Source organism: Mustelus asterias, chromosome 4 (assembly GCF_964213995.1).
Source record: "Mustelus asterias chromosome 4, sMusAst1.hap1.1, whole genome shotgun sequence".
NCBI classification, from domain to species: domain Eukaryota; kingdom Metazoa; phylum Chordata; class Chondrichthyes; order Carcharhiniformes; family Triakidae; genus Mustelus; species Mustelus asterias.
Window position 1 is genome coordinate 82768730 of NC_135804.1, and position 15319 is coordinate 82784048.

The 15319-nt window shown below is 44.2% G+C and overlaps 1 protein-coding gene across 1 annotated transcript; it reads right to left on the reverse strand.

Annotated features, from left to right (window-relative positions):
- Nucleotides 1-3301: 3301 nt before the first annotated feature.
- On the reverse strand, nucleotides 3302-6649 carry LOC144492343 (type-2 angiotensin II receptor-like). The gene is made up of 2 exons (XM_078210338.1): nucleotides 6577-6649; nucleotides 3302-4589 (listed from the first exon to the last, which is right to left on the reverse strand). The coding sequence occupies exon 2, from the start codon at nucleotides 4576-4578 to the stop codon at nucleotides 3418-3420; it is 1161 nt and encodes a 386-aa protein (XP_078066464.1). The 5' UTR covers nucleotides 4579-4589; nucleotides 6577-6649; the 3' UTR covers nucleotides 3302-3417.
- Between the last annotated feature and the right edge of the window lie 8670 nt (nucleotides 6650-15319).

The window sequence follows — 15319 nt, forward strand, 5'->3', positions numbered from 1 at the left end:
CTGGGTGGGATTGTGGTCGGTGCAGACTCGATGGGCCGAATGGCCTCCTTCTGCACTGTAGGGTTTCTATGTTTCTATGTTTCTTAGCTATTATTGAAAACTGTATTATTAACTATTATTGAAAAGTGTATTATTAGCTCCATCTAGTGGAAATTTCTATTTGTACACCTTATTTTTCCATGAATGTTTTAAAACCTGGTTTAAAGTGAGATTTTGGCACATAAAAGCAGGCTTGCCCCAAAACTAGAAAATCCCGCGGAAGGTCAACAGACCTTTGCATGGTCCGCACCCTCCCCTCCGCCCGCTGCAGCCAATGTAGGGATTGAACAGGAGTGTCTCCTTGAATCCCTGTGACCTAGACCCTTACTGAAACTGCGCCTTGTAATTCAATTGAATGCTAACAGGTCATTTTAGTCATAGAATCATAGAGTTTTGCAGCACAGAAATAGGCCCTTCGTCCCATCAAGCACTATCTATTCTCATCCCATTTTCCAGCATTTGGTCCGCAGCCTTGTATGCTCTGGTGTTTCAGGTGCTCATCTAAATGTTTCTTAAACGTTGTGAGGGTTCCAACCCCTACCATCCTTTCAGGCAGTGAGTTCCAGATTCCCACCACCCTCTGGGTGAAAAAGTTTTTCCTCAAATCTTCTATCCCTGACCTTAAATCTATGCCCCCTGGTTACTGACCCCTTCGCTCACGGGAATGATTTCTTCCTACCTACCCCATCTATGTCCCTCATAATGTTGTACACCTCAATCAGGTGCTCCCTCAGCCTTCTTTGCTCTAAGGGAAACAACCCCAGCCTAACCAGCCTCTCTTCATAGCTGAAACACTCCAGCCAGGCGACATCCTGGTAAATCTCCTCAGCACCCTATCTAGTGTGATCACACCGTTCCTATCACGTGGCAACCAGAAATGCCCACAGCTGTGGCCTAACGAACATTTTATACAGCTCCATCATAACCTCCCAGCTCTTATATTCTTTGCCCTGGCTAATAAAGGCAAGTATCCATATGCTTTCTTCATCACCTTTTCACCTACATTACTGGACAGTAATCTTACAGAGTGGATAGTCCACCTGTAGTAACCCTTGCCTGATTTCCATCCCAATGATAATACCTATCAGGTGAAAATGAGGTAGGTTCTATAATGGTTGACTGGTCTACACCTCTATGGTGCTGACTAGGTGCCAAGGTCAAATTTTCCCCCACATATCTCAACAGTCCTCCAGGGCAGTGAGCCTGTGAAACTAAATGATACCTGATATCCAAGCTAACTTTCTACCAATAGATTTTAAAACTCTGCCTCTAGTCTGACAATTCTGATCTATTTCAAATAGCCATTAACCTTAACCCTAACCATCATTTTAAAATCTCAGTCATATTCCCTGCAATCCTCTGTTTCTGCAAGGTAATTGCCCCTAAATTCTTGGGGGGGGGGGGCATAGTTTCAAAACTAAGAGCCCCAAAATGTGGGCCGTGATTCTCCCCCAAAAAAAGCCAAATGCCCAATGGGTGGGAAAAAGGGAGAATTTCCCGCCTGTTTTTTGGGCGTACTTAGCTGAACGAATCTCCAGCACTATGTACATCACAGAGTGCCTCAGAGAGATTCACGCCAGAAAGTGGGGGGCGCAGCCTCATTCCGCCCAAGAGGCCAGCATCAGTGTGCTGAGCTGGCCACTGTGCATGCGACGATCTGTCAGTGGGGACTGGAAAATCCCCCCCCCCCCACCCCCGGGCGCCCCACCGCCCACTACAATTCTATTACTAAGGAGAAATTGGACGGGAAACTTTGCACAGGTGTGAGAATATGCTCACCATCACCTCTGACGCTAACACTTTAATGTTAATTAAAGCTGCTAAATACAACGTTGATAAAGAAAGACTTGCATTTATAGGATGTCTTTCATTATCTCAAGATGTCCCACAACACCCTACAGCCAATGTAAGGATCGAACAGAAGAGTCTCCTTGTATCCCTGTGACCTAGACCTTTACTGAAACTGCCACTTGTAATTTAATTGAATGCTAACAGGTCATAGAGTTTTACAGCACAGAAAGAGGCCCTTCATCCCATCATGTTTGTGCCAGCCATCAAGTACTATCTCTCCTCATCCCATTTTCCAGCATTTGGTCCGTAGCCTTGTATGCTCATCTAAATGTTTCTTCAATGTTGTGAGGGGTTCCCACCCCTACCACCCTTTCAGGCAGTGAGTTCCAGATTCCCACTGCCCTCTGGGTAAAAAGGTTTTTCCTCATTCTCCCTATGTCTGTATGGGTTTCCTCTCACAGTCCAAAGATGTGCAGGTTAGGTGGATTGGCCATGGTAAATGCATAGAGTTAAGAGGGTAGGACAGAGGGGAAGGCCTGGGTGGGATGTTCTTCCAGGAGAGCTGGTGCAGACTTGATGGGCTGGATGTCCTCTTTCGGCACTGTAGGGATTCTATGATTCTATGGTTTGGCATATCTGTGTGTCAGGACTTTTACGAAGTCCTGATGCACATCTCCTGACATACATCCCATCCAGAGTTAGGAAGGTCCATGTTCACAAAAAATGACAGCTACCACTAACTGATCTAAATTAGCCTACAGCCAATCAATTACTAAACCCAATTTTTGTACCATCCATAAATTTAAGATTGGCTCTATTTGAGATCTTTACTATTGAATAGCAATGGTCCCAACATGAAACTTTAATGACTCCACTTGCAAATGCGTTTCAATGAGATCCAGTTCTATTAGTAATAACCTTCTGCCTGCCTGATATCAAAGATTAAATAATTTGCTGTATTGAAGGGTGAATACCAGTTGAACGAACAGTGAAATTTCAATAAAGGTGTCGTATAAATCTGTCTTCCTTGTACAGATGGTTATTAAGTTCCAATTGCCCTCATCCTCTTCCTCTGTTTACTTAACACTGATTAAACTCGATGACTACAAGGAAACAACAATTTCTCCTTAGTAATAGAATAATACTGTGTATGACATAACGTACCAGAACATACATTATTAGCATATTGATAATATCCATTACAGAGAAAAAGAAACTTCCATTTCAAATGTTGAAGAACATTTCAGAAATACACGGCATCAGTAAAAAAAAAGGCTCAATGTGTATGAGTCATAATATTGGAAGTTCAGCAGCAACACGAACTTGGTGGCTGAACATTGATTGAAAATTCCCAGCTATCATCTAAATAATCGATTATTCCACAGAAAAGTTTATAATTTTAAGCATCCTTTAAAGGCAAGTATATAATGGTCATGTTGCTATATTTGCAATACACATCAAGGCCGTAGATTTTAACATCAGCTACACATTTTTTTGGTATCCTTCTATGGAAATTAAAGATTAAAAGACCACAAAATGAAGTTTAGCTACAGGGCAATATTGGCTTCACTGACCCGACTTAATGTCTCATAAGTTCTGAAGGTCAATATCCTCTGTATCACAGTTCTTGGGAGAAGGGGAGCTGATCCTGGTCGATGAGCTTCTCTGGCTGTAGAATCTGGAGGACCCTCTCTGAGCCACGTCGGTGAGCTGTAATTGAAAGTGATCTCCCAGAAAGCAGTAAATAAAAGGGTTGATGCAGCTATCTGCAAAACCAAGGCAGCTGGCGATTGGCTTTGCAGTTTTGATCGCAGTTATGGTTTGGCAATTGGTGATGTAATTCATCCGTGACAATGCATCCATAAATGTTAACACATGAAATGGCAACCAGCAGATGAAAAAGGCCAACACAACTGCAATCACCATCCACAATGCCTTGGCTTGTTTACATTTGTTTTTTTCGCATACTTCCATTCTCATCCAATGGTAGGCAACAAAACCATAACATATGCCTATCACTGTGAAGGGAATGAAGAAACCCAAAGTATTTTCCAGCAAAGACATGGCCGCGGACCAATGATTGGCATTACTTGGGGGGTAGACCATTTCACACACTGTGTTTCCCATCTTCTCAATATAATGGGCACTTTGAAAGTAGATGGCCGGAAAGGTTGCAAACAAAGCCAAACTCCAGACGAGGATTATGACGCAGTGAACCTGGCACAGAGTTCTCTGAGACTGGGATCCAAAAGGGTGGAGAATTACTATATATCGATCAATACTCATGCATGTAATGAAATATATACTGGCATACAAATTGAGAGACACGAGAGAGCTACATATTTTGCACATCACTGACCCAAAATGCCAACTGTACCCAGTAGCATTGTAGACTGCCCAAATTGGAAGAGTGGATAAGAAAACCAGGTCGGCAATTGCTAAGTTGATGATGTAAATGTTAGTATCAGTTTTCAAATAAACGCGATGACAAAGGAAGGCGATTACCACACTGTTCCCGATAAATCCCAAGATAAAGATGATGCTGTAGACAGCTGGGATGAAATTAGAAATATATTGGGAAGGTGCAACAAAGCCGCATGATTGGTCAGACCCGTTCTGTAGGAAAGGAGTGCTAAACTGTGAATAAGATGTATCATCAACAATGCTTGTGCTATAGTCAGTGGAGGGAGTAGAAAGCATTCGGTCCATCTCCGTTGAGACAAGGTCTTGACTGATAATGTTTGCCATTGATGTTAAACCTGTGAAACATTTAAATTCACACTCTTAATACAAGGAGCAAAATTCACACTCTGAAGAGCAAAGATTTACAACATCCTAGCTCAGTTCGCATTTACATAAACATGTCGAGATGACATCTGGATTTGCAATGAGCAAGACTCATTAAACAATGCTTAAAACATTATGTGACTCCAGTAACCTTTTTGTGAAAATATTTGGTCCAATTAAGAGTAAAATACTAACTAGAAGATAGGCACCAGCACTAATATGCTGTTCCACATGATGTTCACATCTACTTTTTGACTGAAATTTGAGAGGAGTTGTTGATGGATCATGGGTTAGTTTTCTGTTCCATGAGGTTTCCTGCATAGTTACTTAATTTGAGTGAGATACCATTCTGAACATAATTAGTTTATCAGAAGCAAACCCCTGGCTTTCAATGGAGATGGAAGGGGCTAGTGGTACATTGGCTGTTCCCAATGCAGTGTGATGTGAAGCGGGCACATTAGAGTTGCATTGCTGGCTGCATATCTTACAGGGATTAGCAAAGGAGGAACTTTCCTCCCTGTACAGATAACATTTAATGTCATGAGTATATCCAGACTATTAACTTTATAAAATCTGCCTTACACAAATCCATGCTGGCTGTCTTATTGTTCTAGGCTTTTCTAAATTCCCACTAATTTTATCTTGACTTATGTACTTGAAGAGTTTGCCCACAACTAACATTAGATTGACTGACCTGTAGTGGCCCAGTTTATCCTTCACTCCTTTCTTTAACAGGGGTTTTACAGCACAATATGTATCTTTAAGGAGGTTTAAAGTAGTGACCCTGAGTCTCTATCCTCTCTTACTCCTTTCAATAGCCATTGGGACAGCCAACAAGATTTATCCACTTCAACTTATGCTAATATTTCCAAATCCACTTTTTTTCACTGCTGTTAGTGCTATCAGTTGTTCCAGTTGTTCTCACTCCTACCAGTACTTTGCAAGAACCAATGCAAAGTTTTTATTAAATGTCTGCACTTATTTAATAATAATTATTTAATAATCTCCCTTCACCATCCCTGCACGGCCACATTCTTTCGCTTTTTATTTGCTGATAAAAAATCTTTATTTCCTTTCATGTTACCTGCTGGTCCTTGTTCACCTTAATTTCTCGCTCTTTGAATTTCTGTTTTTCCTTCTTGCAACACTTTTTTTTTACATTTCTCAACATTGGTATTCCATATTTGCTTAATGTTGTTCTGTCTTTGAATTGGAACCCAAGTAAACTTGCACCACACTGACCATCAATCTCAATTAAAAAGAAATGCCAAACTGCAAGAATTGTCATCAAGGCTACTCACCTGCTTTTCCCCAGGAAAAGGAGTGGTGAAAAAAATCTTGGAAACTCCAAATATAAAACACATGCGATCCTGACAACCCATGTAATAGAAACACCATTTGTCATAACCTTATGTATTGAATTAGAAATGGACAGACTTGTGGAAAGAGACTCCCAAAGCACCAGTTAAAATCATGCAAACCCATATAACAGAAGGGGAATTAGAGTCACATAGAACATAGAACAGTACAGCACAGAACAGGCCCTTCGGCCCACGATGTTCCGAGCTTTAAAATATCCAGTTGTTTTAAAAATTGAACTAAGCTTCATGCCGAATATACTCATCCTCTGCAGATGCAACCTGACCTGTTGACTGTTCCCAGCTATTTCTTTTCATTGGCTCCATATATATCATTTGAATGAAGCCGGACCATCTTCAGATTCTCTCTAAAAACACTGTCCCTCATTTTTGTATGTGTATTAAATATTTTAATAAAGATATTCCCTGACAACATGAGTGGTTAATATTAGACTGGTTTGAAACATGAAATTCCAGATATTTATTTTCCTTATTCTACTTGTCTCAAATTTGGTGCCTGACAACTTTGTTAGATGCCCAAACTAGATCACTTCTAACATCATTACGGTTATAAAAATTTAAATCTTTTACTTAAGCTTACCAGTAATCGGCAGCTTGGATGAGAGTCGAAGTTTTGTCTTGGATTTGGTTGCAGATTCCGAATCCGGCGTCCTTGTGTCGTCTGTTATATTCTCACAGCAGGAATCACATGGTGTCCAGATGGAACTTCACAAAGCTTGAGACAGAAACTTTGGCAGCACTTGTTTTGACAGCAAAAATAACTTAGTCATTATGTTCCTCCTGGAGCCTTCCCTTGTGACGAGAGAAAAGTTTAGAATGTCCAAAAAAAGCAATGCAGCATCTAAACACATTTTAGATAAATCCTAGCACATTGGCAATCAACCATTTCAGATCTTCTCATGGCATGAAACTCATAGTAATTGTTCATGTTTCAATGTCCTATCATCCCAAGTAAAGGAATCACATGCAGCTTTTGATGCTCAGGCATGTTTGCTTTGATTTCTACTACATTGCAAGAAAGTTAGTGTTGCGTTGTTTCCTGATATGCCCCTCCCCAGCAAGCACACATACTTCAGTCTGTAGCTGGGTGTTAGCTAAGCCAAACAGTATTAAATGGTAACTCTCCTGACTAGAAAAATACAACTTGCATTTAAAACTTGCACTTATGTGGGAAACACAGCAGACATGTTGAGCACATTATGCAAATGACCAGATCATCCTGTTTGTAATACTGCAGCAAAGATATACAGGGCATTCGCTCATCTGGTTTGTCTTGGACTTTTTCTCCATGGGACATCTAATCTAAATTTTATTCTATTGCTTACTCCTCTCACATCCTCTAATATTCTTCTTTAAGTAACTATCTAGAAACATAGAAAAACTACAGCACAAAACAGGCCCTTCGGTCCCACAAGTTGTGCTGAACATATTAGGTTCTCTATTAAACCACTTCAACAATGTTTCATGGCATAGAATTTGATATTTTAACCATACCATGTGTGTATAAGGTTTTCCTAGCTTCCCCACTAAGTCTTTATCTGATTATCTTAACTTTTTTGCCCCTCATTTACCATCACTCTCAGATGTGGGACGAATCTATCAATATTTACCATGCCAAAATGTTTTATCATCTTGTTTATCAGGTCACCCCTCAGCATTCTCAGTTCTGGTGATAACAGGGTTTGCTCGCTCCTCGCAAATATAAATACACGGTCCCAGTCTATGCTGCACTAGTGCATCAAGGCACTTTTCACAGAGAAGAGATGGTCAGTGCAGACTCGATGGGTCGAATTGCCTCTTTCTGTACTGTAGGGTTTCTATGATTCTATGATTCTATGAAGAGATAGAGAATTTGGTGAACTGGTGTGACGACAATAATCTCTTCCTCAATGTCAACAAAACGAAGGAGATGGTCATCGACTTCAGGAAGCGAAGTGGAGAACATGCCCCTGTCAACATCAATGGGAACAAAGTAGAAATGGACGAGAGCTTCAGGTTTTTAGGTGTCCAGATCACCAACAACCTATCCTTGTCCCTCCATGCCAAGACTATAGTTAAGAAAGCCCACCAATGCCTTTACTTTCTCAAGAGGCTAAGGAAATTTGGTATGTCAGCTATGACCCTCACCAACTTTTACAGATGCACCATAGAAAGCATTCTTTCCGGTTGCATCACAGCTTGTGGCTCCTGCTCTGCCCAAGACTGCAAGGAACTACAAAGGGTCAAAGAACAAAGAACAATACAGCACAGGAACAGGCCCTTCGGGCCTCCAAGCCCGCGCCGCTCCCTGGTCCAAACTAGACCATTCTTTTGTATCCCTCCATTCCCACTCCATTCATATGGCTATCTAGATAAGTCTTAAACGTTCCCAGTGTGTCCGCCTCCACCACCTTGCCTGGCAGCGCATTCCAGGCCCCCACCACCCTCTGTGTAAAATATGTCCTTCTGATATCTGTGTTAAACCTCCCCCCCTTCACCTTGAACCTATGACCCCTCGTGAACGTCACCACCGACCTGGGGAAAAGCTTCCCACCGTTCACCCTATCTATGCCTTTCATAATTTTATACACCTCTACTAAGTCTCCCCTCATCCTCCATCTTTCCAGGAAGAACAACCCCAGTTTACCCAATCTCTCCTCATAATTAAGCCCCTCCATACCAGGCAACATCCTGGTAAACCTCCTCTGTACTCTCTCCAAAGCCTCCACGTCCTTCTGGTAGTGTGGCGACCAGAACTGGACGCAGTATTCCAAATGCGGCCGAACCAACGTTCTATACATCTGCAACATCAGACCCCAACTTTTATACTCTATGCCCCGTCCTATAAAGGCAAGCATGCCATATGCCTTCTTCACCACCTTCTCCACCTGTGACGTCACCTTCAAGGATCTGTGGACTTGCACACCCAGGTCCCTCTGCGTATCTACACCCTTTATGGTTCTGCCATTTATCGAATAGCTCCTCCCTACATTATTTCTACCAAAATGCATCACTTCGCATTTATCAGGATTGAACTCCATCTGCCATTTCTTTGCTCAAATTTCCAGCCTATCTATATCCTTCTGTAGCTTCTGACAATGCTCCTCACTATCTGCAAGTCCTGCCAATTTTGTGTCGTCCGCAAACTTACTGATCACCCCAGTTACACCTTCTTCCAGATCGTTTATATAAATCACAAACAGCAGAGGTCCCAATACAGAGCCCTGCGGAACACCACTAGTCACAGGCCTCCAGCCGGAAAAAGACCCTTCCACTACCACCCTCTGTCTTCTGTGACCAAGCCAGTTCTCCACCCATCTAGCCACCTCCCCCTTTATCCCATGAGATCCAACCTTTTTCACCAGCCTACCATGAGGGACTTTGTCAAACACTTTACTAAAGTCCATATAGACGACAACCACGGCCCTTCCCTCGTCAACCATTCTGGTCACTTCTTCAAAAAACTCCACCAGGTTAGTGAGGCATGACCTCCCTCTCACAAAACCATGCTGACTATCGTTAATGAGTTTATTCCTTTCTAAATGCGCATACATCCTATCTCTAAGAATCTTCTCCAACAACTTCCCCACCACGGACGTCAAGCTCACCGGCCTATAATTACCCGGGTTATCCTTCCTACCCTTCTTAAATAACGGGACCACATTAGCTATCCTCCAATCCTCTGGGACCTCACCTGCGTCCAGTGACGAGACAAAGATTTGCGTCAGAGGCCCAGCGATTTCATCTCTCATCTCCCTGAGTAGCCTTGGATAGATTCCATCAGGCCCTGGGGATTTGTCAGTCTTTATATTCTCTAACAAACCTAACACTTCCTCCCTTGTAATGGAGATTTTCTCCAACAGTTCAACACTCCCCTCCGAGACACTCCCAGTCAACACATCCCTCTCCTTTGTGAATACCGACGCATGAATACCGGTCGTGAATGAAGCCCAGTCCATCACCCAAACCAGTTTTCCATCCATTGATATTGTTTACACTTCCCACTTTCTCGGAATAGCATAATCAAGGACCCCTCGCACCCCGGACATTCTCTCTTCCACCTTCTTCCATCAGGAAAAAGATGCAAAAATCTGTGATCACGCACTAACCGACTCAAGAACAGTTTCTTCCCTGCTGCCATCAGACTTTTGAATGGACCTACTTCATATTAAGTTGATCTTTCTCTGCACCCTAGCTATGATTGTAACATTACATTTTGCACTCTCTCTTTTCCTTCTCTATGAACGGTATGCTTTGTCTGTGTAGCGCTCAAGAAACAATACTTTTCACTGAATACTAATACATGTGACAATAATAAATCAAATCAAATGAAATCAAATTTCTCTGCCATGTTTGGAAGGATTTGCCATTTAGTCAACTAGATATCCGGCCTGTGTAGAAACTCATCCCCATATTTAACCACTGGCCCACGAAGAAATCCATACAGGTTAGAATTTCTGTTGAATCCTTGTTGAAGATGATTCCCCATTGAGACTTAATCACACCTTAGCTGACCAGAGAGCTTATATGGATGTTGACACTGCATGTGAAGGTCACAAATGTACAAAGGAATAGAAATCTTGCATTTATATGGTGCTTTGCAAGATCGCCAGTTGCCTCAAACCTGTTTACAGCCCTTGAAATTTAGTCACTGTTGTGGTAACACAACAGTTAATTTGGCACACAATAAACCCCCACAAACAGCAGTCGAATAATGACCAGATAATCTGTTTTTACAATGTTGATTGAAGGTTAAATATTGACCAGGACACAGGGGATAACTCTCCTGCTCGCCTTTGAAATGGTGCCATGTGAGGTCTTTTATATCCACCAGAACAGGCAGATGGGCCCTCAGTTTAATACCATATCTGAAGGACAGCACCTGCACAGTACAGCACTTTCTCGGTACTGGAGTGTCAGCCTTGCTGTTTGTACTCAAGCCCTGGAGTGGGACCTGAATCCAGGATCTTGAGACTCAGAGGTAAAAGTGCTAGCAACTGAATTATAACTGATACACAGGGATTGTGGTGACCCACTGTAACTACATGTTATATGCCTGGACACACCCCTGCTGCGCCTGACCCGAGACTCCTCCCTTTCCACCTGATCGAGGTATAAAGGTAATGGTTCCTCCCCTCTGCCTCAGTCTGGGCCAGGCTAGCTACAAGGGTGTGTTCCAGTTCTTTGCAATTAAAAGCCTGTTGTTTTCACTCGCTCGCTGGAGTCCTCGTAAATTGATGGTGCATCAGGGATGTTGGTGAAATTGAACCAACTAATTTACCATAATAGAGTTTTCTTCATAAAACTGTAATTGCCATGTAAGTGACAGAGCCGAGGCTACACTTATTGTCCATCTTTAGTTGCACTGTGGGTATTGAGAGTCAATCGCAAAGTGTGGGAATGAAGTCATGTGTAGGCTAGACCAGCTGGGGGTGACCCAACCCTGAAGCAGATTAATAATATACTTGGGCTTTTGCAGGCTGGCAGCTTTCATTCTCATTTTGCTGACACAAGCTCATAATAACCAGGTTTATAGAATTCATCATCACAATTTAAACTCATAACCTAATTATGCTGGGCCAATAGCCTGGCCCCTTCAGTACCATACCCTCAGTAAAGAGAATACACTTTCTGTTTCTGCAAATCACAGCACCTATATCCATTAGGTTTACATGGCTGCCTGAAGCCTCCCACCCATCAGTGACTGCTCTAACCCCACACAAATTTCATAAATGAGTTCAAACAGCCGGATAGTTATCAACAGTGGGCCCTATTTTACCATTTTGATTCTAAATGCTGGGTGGACTTGAAACTGGGAGTGTTTCAGATCCGACTTTTAGACCCGTTCTCAGGCGCCCCTGGAAAAATATCAGTGAGTCCAAAGTGCGCAGCAGAAGCTTGTGGGCGGGGCTTAACGCGCCCGAAACCCTGCAGCTCCGATCGGCGCCTCCAACTGCGCATGCGCAAAAAAAATGATAGAATGCAGCTCCCCTGCCACATCGCTCCCGGGCCGGATAATGCCTCCCCCTGGCCCCCACGGACATTGCCCCACCCCCACAACATTACTGACCTCCTTATTCCCCCACCCCCTCCGCCACCCAGACTGATTGCTGGCCCCTCCTCCCTTCCCCCCACGATCTGAGGCAGAGTGGCAGCGGATCCCTCTTCCCCCTCACTGATCACAGGCAGAGTGGCAACAGACCCTCCCTTCCCTCCCACCGATCTCAGGCAGTGTGGCAGCGGACCCCCTCCCTTCTCCCTCACTGATCTCAGGCAGCAGGGTGGCCCAGTGGTTAGCACAGCTGCCTCACAGTGCCAGGGACCCGGGTTTGATTCCAGCCTCGGGTCACTGTGCGGAGTTTGCACATTCTCCCCGTGTCTGTGTGGGTTTCCTCCGGGTGCTCCGGTTTTCTCCCACACTCCAAAGATGTGTAGGTTAGGTTGATTGGCCATGCTAAATTGACCCTAGTGTCAGGGGGATTAGCGGGATAAATATGTGGAGTTACGGGAGTAGGGCCTAGGTGGGATTGTGGTTGGTGCAGACTCAATGGGTCGAATGGCCTCCTTCTGCACTGTAGGGATTCTATGAAGTAGATCTCTATGGAGAATGGCAGTGGACCCCCCGTTGCTCCTCACTGATCACAGGCAGAGTGGCAGCAGACCTCCCCTTCTCCCTTCCTCCCCTCACCAGTCTCAAGCAGAGAACCATCGGACACTCGGCACTTATCTCCTCACTAACTGGAGCGCCTGAAACAGATTTTGTAGAGCATGTCTGTTTCGCGCCAAATCTAGATGGGCGAACGCGGTGGTAAAGGGGGAAGTGCCGGTAAGATTGGGTGTGCAACCCATTAAGTCAATTTAAATGCATGCAAATGCATTAAAATGGGCATCGTGCCCGTTTCGGGCACGGTCCCGATCGCGGCCATTTTCGTGCCTTGGTAAAAGGAGAACTGGCACGGAAGTGGGTGCGGATCGCACTACTCGCCTCACGCCCGATGTTACCAAGTTTTCACGCCCGAAAATGGGCGCAACTTGATGGTAAAATCGGGCCCAGTGTCTTGGGTTATTGAGGACCTGCCCAGTTCAGTCAACAGATTATTTGATCTGTTGCAGGGAAATGAATTGATTGTAAATTTTTATTGATGGATGTCATCTTGTGGGGATAGAAACATAGAAAACCACAGCACAAAACAGGCCCTTCGGCCCCACAAGTTGTGCCGAATATATCCCTACCTTTTAGGCCTACCTATAACCCTCCATCCTATTAAGTCCCATGTACTCATCCAGGAGTCTCTTAAAAGACCCTATTGAGTTCGCCTCCACCACCACTGACGGCAGCCGATTCCACTCGCCCACCACCCTCTTGTGTGAAAAAATTCCCCCTAACATCTCCCCTGTACCTACCCCCCAGCACCTTAAACCTGTGTCCTCTTGTAGCAGCCATTTCCACCCTGGGAAAAAGCCTCTGAGAGTCCACCCGATCCATGCCTCTCAACATCTTATATACCTCTATTAGGTCTCCTCTCATCCTACGTCTCTCCAAGGAGAAAAGACCGAGCTCCCTCAGCCTATCCTCATAAGGCATGCCACTCAATCCAGGCAACATCCTTGTAAATCGCCTCTGCACCCTTTCAATCTTTTCCACATCCTTCCTGTAATGAGGCGACCAGAACGGAGCACAGTACTCCAAGTGGGGTCTGACGAGGGTCTTATATAGCTGCATCATTATCCCCGGACTCCTAAACTCAATCCTTTGATTGATAAAGGCCAGCACACCATACGCCTTCTTAACCACCTCCTCCACCTGCGGGGCCGATTTTAGAGTCCTATGGACCGGACCCCAAGGTCCTTCTGATCCTCCACAGTACTAAGAGTCTTTCCCTTTATATTGTACTCCTTCATCCCATTTGACTTGCCAAAATGGACCACTACGCATTTATCTGGGTTGAAGTCCATCTGCCACTTCTCCGCCCAGTCTTGCATCCTATCTATGTCCCTCTGTAACTTCTGACATCCCTCCAGACTATCCACAACCTTTGTGTCGTCGGCAAACTTACCAACCCATCCCTCCACTTCCTCATCCAGGTCATTTATGAAAATGACAAACAGCAAGGGTCCCAGAACAGATCCCTGGGGCACACCACTGGTGACCGACCTCCATTTAGAAAAAGACCCATCTATACACACTTTCTGCCTCCTTTGGGCAAGCCAGTTCTGGATCCACAGGGCAGCAGCACCTTGGATCCAATGCCCTCTCACTTTTTCTAGAAGCCTTGCATGGGGGACCTTATCGAACGCCTTGCTAAAATCCATATAAACCACATCTACCGCTTTCCCTTTATCAATGTGTTTAGTCACATTTTCTAAGAACTCCACCAGGCTCGTAAGGTACGATCTGCCTTTGACAAAGCCATGCTGAGTATTCTTCAGCATACTAAACCTCTCTAAATGCTCATAAATCTTGTCCCTCAGGATCTTCTCCATCAGCTTACTAACCACTGAGGTCAGACTCACCGGTCGGTAATTTCCTGGGCTATCCCTATTCCCCTTCTTGAAAATAGGAACCACATCCGCAATCCTCTGGCACCTCTCCATCTCCATCGACGACGCAAAGATCATCGCCAGAGGCTCTGCAATCCCTTCCCTCGTCTCCCACGGTAACCTGGGGTACATCCCATCTGGACCCGGCGACTTATCTATCTTGATGCCATTCAAAGATTCCAGCACAACCTCTTTGTTAAAGTCCACATACTCAATCTTTTCAGTCCACCGCAAGCCCACAGTACATCCACCCATGTCCTTCTCCTCTGTGAAAACCGAGGCAAAATATTCATTAAGCACCTCTGCCATTTCTTCTGGTTCCGTACAGATTTTCCCGCCTTCACCTTTTATAGGCCCTATTCCTTCACGTCTCATTCTTTTACTCTTCACATATTTATAGAACGCCTTAGGGTTTTCCTTAATTCTACTTGCCAAGGCCTTCTCGTGACCCCTTCTGGCTCTCCTAATTTCCTTCTTTAGTCCCTTCCTACAAGCCGTATACTCATCTAGATCCCTATCTTCACCAAGCTCTCTGAACCTTTTGTACGCTTTCCTTTTCTTCTCAACTAGGTCCCACACAGCTTTCATGCACCACGGTTCCTTTAACCTACCAACTCCTCCCTGTCTGCTCGGAACATTGTCCTGTAGGACTCTAGACAGACATTCCTTGAAAAACTGCCACCTCTCTTCAGTAGATTTCCCCGAGAATACCTCCTTCCAATTTACTCCTCTAATTTGCTGCCTTATGTCTTCATATTTCCCCTTACTCCATATAAACGCTTTCCTAGCTTGCCTGATCCTCT

Excerpts from the sequence above, each read along its gene's own strand:
- LOC144492343 (XM_078210338.1), bottom strand. The coding sequence starts at position 4,578 with ATGGCAAACATTATCAGTCAAGACCTTGTCTCAACGGAGATGGACCGA.